Genomic DNA, 6532 nt, shown 5'->3' with positions numbered 1-6532 from the left:
GGACCTTATCCAGAGAAGCAGCAGCACCAGAGATGGAGGCAGAGATGGGGGCATGGAGAGGCGGAGCAGCTGAGGACTCTAGATTCATGGACTAAGAAGAGAAGGACTAAGAGCTGGTGGCCAGGAGCTGACTTACAGAAAGTGCCTTTTGGAGATGCAAATTATTATATATGACTGAGTGGTTTTTTTGTTTTTGTGTTTTTTAAAAAGCTAAAGTGGATAGAGAGAAATACTGTTAACTGATGGTACATGGCAATGAAACAAGGTATATGATTTGTTGAATGTAAAACTGACCTGTAAACTTTCACTCAATCCACAATAAAAACCTTAAATTAAAAAATAAAATAAAATAGGGACTGTTGTTACTAAGTGCCAATGAGTCAGTTCCAACTCATAACGACCCTGGATAGGGTTTCCCAGAAGTAGCTGGTTGATTTGCACTACCAACTTTATGGTTTACAGTTCAGTGCTAATCCTATAGCGACACAGAAGCAGGCCATAAGGACTTAGGAAAGAGAAAAAAATGAATGCAGTAAATGAATCTAAGCTATTCTGATGAATACCAAAATGACAGTGAAAGGGGAATAAAGAAAAGAATAATCCAAGAAATTTATAAATGCAATATCTGACTATATACCCTCAAGTCTTGGGCAATGTAGTATCTAGGGTAGGAAGGAAGAATTGCAAAGAGATCATGAACTATTTTTCAGCTGGTATGTTTACTGTAGTGCCATGGGTGAAGAAATTCGGAAACTAGGTGTTATTATGGGAATGAACAAATAAGTAGAAGAGATATACAATTATGGAATAGGAGGAATCAAGAAAAAATTCTGTGAGGATGGTTTAGAATTGGAAGCATTTAATATCTCTAAACTAATACGTATGTGTATGAGAGAGAAAGTGGCAAGGGAGGGAGCATATGAAGGTATGCGAGGAGATAAGCACTGTAAATGTGTATATGATCAAACAAATGGGGTGACATTCCAGCAACAGTGACTATGAATAAAGATATGCACATGTTCTTAGAATTATTTTTATTTTTACAACATTTGTTTAAAGTTTGAAATCAATATTTTCTATTTAAATTTGTCATATATAGGAATATATTTTAAATATTTTCCTCTGGATTAAGTTGCTGGGTCTGGGCGCTCAAAACCATAGTCTCAAGGGACAGTATGGTCACTTGGCACAACATAGTCCATAAAGATAATGTTCTACCTTCTGTCTTCTACCTTCTAGTTTGGTGAGTAGCAACTGGGGTCGGAAAAGCTTAATAGTGGGCCCCTATGGTACAAATACTTGTTTCTCCCCACATGGAGGAAAGAAGCATGAAGGAAATTGAAGATACATGGAAACAATGAGTCAGATGCACTGACAGACCACACCTCCATCAGTCATCACAAGCCAAAGACCAGAAGAACTAGATGGCGTCCAGTTATCACTACCAATTGCTCTGAACAGAATCACATTAGAAGATCCTGAACAGAGTCAGAGAAGAATGGGAAACAAAACTCAAAATTATTTGGAAAAAAAAAAAACCTCAAAATTATTTTTTTTAAAAAAAAGGTCAGACAACTAGAGACTGGTTAGAATCCCTAAAAACAGGGCCTTTAGTTACCCTTAAGGTTTGGACCTTAACTCAACCCCATGGCTCAATTTTCAGCCAAACAATAGACAGGTCTGTAAGGGGGAAATAACATTAGTGAGGTATGCACACCTAAGACTAATCATCAAGTTGATACCCAAGGGGCAGCATTTACCCAAAGAGAAAGTTCAGAAGGGTTGGAAGAGAAGGAGGAATGAAAATAAGAAACACAGGGATGATGTGGGATACTGGTGTTACATCGTGGGGATTGCAATCAATCGAATGAAATAGAACCTGTATAAATTGTTGGATGAAAAACTGATCTGCTCTGGAGACATTTACCCAATTCACAATAAAAAGATATAAAATAAATATTTTCCCCTGAAAAATTAGCTTATTACTTTCCTAGTGCATATGTACTATGTTGTTGTGAAGTGCCGTTGAGTCTATTCCAACTCATAAGTTCTCTGAGGAGCAGCTGCTGGGTTTGAAACATTGACTTTGCATTTAGCAGTTCATTGTTTATCCTACAGAACTACAATAGGATTCCATATATACTTTATAATGCTATAATAATTAACCATTTTATAATGAAGGTATGTGAAAACATTTTAAGCTGTCAACATTTTTAAAAATCAGAATTTTAAGATAAAATTTACACAAACATTAGATAAAATGTCAGCAATCTTTCACTTTAGTATGAAATTTCATATGGCTCTACCGCAATTAGTAGAATCCTGGGGTGACACTGTAGGATAATCACTAGGCCACAAGGTCGTTTGAATCACAAGGTCAGAGGTTCAAACTTACTGGCTGCTCCTCAGAAACCCTAACACAGGGTCGCTATGAGTCAGACCTGACTCAACAGCATTGAACAACAACCACCACAATGCAGTTAGCAAAATATTTTTATGTCAACCAATCTAAGTACTCATGTTTAAATATCACTATTAAGAACAGGCTGCTTCTTGAGTTTCCTTACCTCCCCAAATATTCACTGTTTATATTGCTATAGTAACCAAAAAGTAAGTATCCTTAAAACACTTACTCTTCCAATGATCGATCGAGGCCCCGGTCAGGAGATCGATGGTGAGTACGGTCTGGCGAATGACATTTGGTATTTGGCTTTATTGTTGTACTCATATGATATGCAGTACTTGAATAATTTTGGCGACGAAGTTCTTGAACAGCTCTCTCCCTAAGATAAAGGAGTGATGATTTAAAAGTTTATAATCAGTGGCATTATTACAACTATCATTGAAAATCATACTTTAAAAACTAATCATTACAGAGCAACCAAACCCTGTTGCTACCTAGAGAACAATGCTTTCCAGGCCAAACATTGTGTGAAGACAAACTTACCTTTCAAAACGCTCAGTCCCTAGTTGTCTTTTGGTAATATCCAAATCAGCCTCCAGTTGTGTTACTACATTTCTGAACTGGGCCACATCTCTACTCTGGATGGCCCTGTGTTAAAAAAGAATAGGGGATAGGAGATTAAACTTAAAATACGACTATGACTCCTACCAAAACCAAAACCAAACCTACTGCATCTAGATGCTTCTGACTCAAAATGACCCAATTGTTGTTGTTGTTGTTAAGTGCCGTGGAGTCAGTTCCGACCCTTAGCAACCCTGAACAGGGTTTCCGAGGCTGTAAATTTTTACGGCAACAAAAAGCCTCATCTTTCTCCTGCAGAGCAGCTGGTAGTTTCAAACTGCTGACCTTGTGGTTCGCAGCCCGATTCGTAACCACTACGCTACCAGAACTCCTTAAAATGACCCTTAGGACAGAGCTTCGTACAGTTGCTAAGGCTGCACATCTCCACAGGAGTAGACAGCCTTGGAACCAACAGTCACATCTTTCTATCTCGGAGCAGCTACTGGGCTCAAACCGCCGACCTTTTGGCTAGCAGTCCAACTTCTAACTCATAGCACCACTGGCCAGGGTTCCTGGACTCCTGGAGTAGTGCTGTAGAATCAGCACTGGACTGCAAACCACAAGGTCGGCAGTTCAAACTCATCAGCTGCTCCTCAGAAACCCTATGTTGTTGTTGTTATGTGCCGTGGAGTCGGAACCGACCCATAGCGACCCTGTACAGGGTTTCCGAGGCTGTAAATCTTTACGGGAGTAGAAAGCCTTATCTTTCTCCCGCAGAGCGGCTGGTAGTTTCGAACTGCTGACCTTGCGGTTCACAGCCCGAGTCGTAACCACTACGCTACCAGAGGGGTTTGTAATGAATCAGAACTGACTCCACAGCACTTAACAACAACAACAAAAAATAGGATAAGCACTGGACTACGAACCACAAGGTAAGTGGTTCTAGCCTACCAGCCACTCCACAGGAAATAGACGAGACTTTTTGCTCCCGCTAAGATTTAAAACTTCGAAAACCCTATACAGGGACGCTATGAGTAGGAACAGACAACTAATGTGAAAATTGGCTTGAATGAAGTCTAAGCAGTCCCAGTCACATTAGTTAAGCCCTCTCCATCTCATCTCCCCGTATATTTGGTTAAGTGCAGTTGACTCAGTTCTGACTCATAGTGACCCTGGATTGTATTTCCTAGAAGCAACTGGTGGGTTTGCACTACTGACTTTGAGGTTAGCAGTCCAGTGCTTATCCTACTGCACCAAATGGAGCAATATTATTTATCTTCTGTACTGCAAATAATTTTCAAAAAAGTACTTTAAAGTATTATATAAATGCAAATAGCACTACAATTATTGGCACTACAATTAAGTAGCACATGAGCAGTATGGTCTGAGATGTGTCTGTGTATGTATGTGTGTGTATAAATTCAGCCAAGATCATCATGCATAAATACAATGAAAATTGATGTTGTTGTTGTTAAGTGTCGTCGAGTTGGTCCCATTTGTATTGACTGTGTATAGGGTTTCCAAAGGGGGACTGGTGGGTCTGAACCACCAACCTTGTGGTTAGCAGTCCAATGCTTACCCTACAATATCACACCAGGAAATTCAATGTACGCACTGGTAAAAAAAAACACTGATAATAATAATACCTTTTTAGTTTAACAAGGTATTTCTTGGGACTATGGGACTAAACTATGCCTCAAAAACCCTGTGATAAAACATATTAGTGTGTATAGTGGGGGGGAGGGGGGGAACGACAGAAGCAAAGGTTGTTTGCACAGTTTGTTCTACCCTCGTTGCTTTCAGAACTGCATGACAGACTACTGAAATCTAAATGTTAGAGACTAAAACCACAAAAGTTTGTAATGCATTCAAATTCTAAGTGTAGTACTTACTAGCCAGTCTAGAAAAGAATATACACCTTAAGGTTTTGGCATATTTCACCAGGTAGATTTCCTCCTATCACCTTGAAAAACTGATCCTGCAGAACCAGTTGAGGTATCACAAAAGCCCAGAGTAGCCATAATCCGAAAGCAATTTCTGGAGGAAACTGGATCTAGCCCAAGAGCTTGGCTTATGGCTGAGTGGCTGTGCTGAGAAGCTGATCCCTGAGACTATGGTTCCAGTCCTTCACTGTGTCCCAGGTCAGGCGAGGACAGAATTGAGAATGGATGAAAAATGTTGTAGGAGGGATAGATAGAAACAGGGGCTAAGTGTCTCCATCAGTTTTGTGAGAGATGACCAAATTTAATCATAAAACTGTCAACATCTATGTAGGATTTCCCATCCAAACCTCCAATGCTAGGGAGACTAAAAAAGTTAAAATAAATGCTCTGGGGAAGTCTTTAGTATTCTGTGAGTTTAGGAGTTCTTCCAGGCACCCAGTATACACTTACATGTAAATTAGAAAATACTATGTGATAAATGGAATGACAGGCAGCAATGACAGGTAAGTTCATAAATATAAAATTTATTCTGATTTCAGAAGTGCTTAAATTTTTCTAATCAGATTATAATAGTTCCTAAAGGCACTATTTTGGATCAGACATTCTATTATACCCAAAGGTCTGTTTGAAGCAACACAGATGGTTAAATTCAAATTTAGATAAAGAAACAACAGATAATAGGGACAAACAAGTACTGAACCTTTGGTAAGTGGCAAGACTTCTTGTTCTTGGTTTCATTAATGATAATTTATAGGGACTAAATTACCTAAATTATAGTTTGAAAAGTCTAATTTACAAAGTACCTAAAATCTCATGAATATCATTTTATATTATTATAGTGCTAAGTACTCACATTTTATTTTCTGCCAAACAAAGGTGTTCTTTAAGAAGCTGAATTTCAGATTCTTTTTCTTGCAGCGCTATTTGAGACTGATATTCTTTGTCTCGATTGGCCACCAGCAAAGTTTCTAGATTCTGCATGGAGATTCTCTCATTTGTCATCTGACTCCTAAGGAGTTCGATTTCAGAACGAGCTGAATCTAACTCATTCTCCATCTGTATAATAACAGGAAGATATCTGCACTTATTTCCATTCATTCACGTAACTCATAGGATAAAACTATCTAACTGTTATAAACTTACAACCAGTTTTAATATCTTCACATGAAATTGTATTCTCCTTAAGAAACACACATACACACATACACTAGTATTCCCAATTATCAGGTTGTATCAAAAAAACAGTTTTAAGCACAGCATTGTTAATCCCAAACTGCAAATAATTTCTATTTTTGGCTTTGATATTTCCATGTATATATTTGTAACACTTACATGGTGTTATCAATAATAACTACTTGTCCTTAGATAGGTGAGCTATAAACATATAACAAACTTATAGAATGTAATCGTTTAAATATAAAAGGAGTAATACACTTTATTCCCACCACTCATCTGTCAGTTTGTTGTACTGTGGTAACTTGTGTGTTGCTGTGATGCTGGAAGCTATGCCATCAATGGAAACATAGGGACAAATGTGAGGGCACTAATTCAGGGAATACACAGACTACAAAACATTTTGAAAACTACACAAACAAAAGTACACAAAATAGATGAGTGGGACATA

At 38.3% G+C, this 6532-nt stretch overlaps 1 protein-coding gene across 1 annotated transcript in view; it reads right to left on the bottom strand.

The window, feature by feature from the left end:
* LOC102830978 (testis-specific gene 10 protein-like) overlaps nt 1-6006 on the bottom strand; it is a 34085-nt gene extending 28079 nt beyond the window's left edge. The window contains exons 1-3 of the mRNA XM_006878019.1: nt 5762-6006; nt 2948-3052; nt 2634-2783 (exon numbers count right to left, since the gene is read on the bottom strand). Of these exons, the coding sequence (XP_006878081.1) occupies nt 2634-2783; nt 2948-3052; nt 5762-6006 (500 nt within the window). The remainder of the gene's footprint in view (nt 1-2633; nt 2784-2947; nt 3053-5761) is intronic.
* Between the last annotated feature and the right edge of the window lie 526 nt (nt 6007-6532).

Source organism: Chrysochloris asiatica, unplaced genomic scaffold, assembly GCF_000296735.1.
Source record: "Chrysochloris asiatica unplaced genomic scaffold, ChrAsi1.0 scaffold01037, whole genome shotgun sequence".
NCBI lineage: Eukaryota > Metazoa > Chordata > Mammalia > Afrosoricida > Chrysochloridae > Chrysochloris > Chrysochloris asiatica.
The sequence above is the reverse complement of the archived record's forward strand: the minus strand, read 5'-3'. Positions and strand labels throughout refer to the sequence as shown.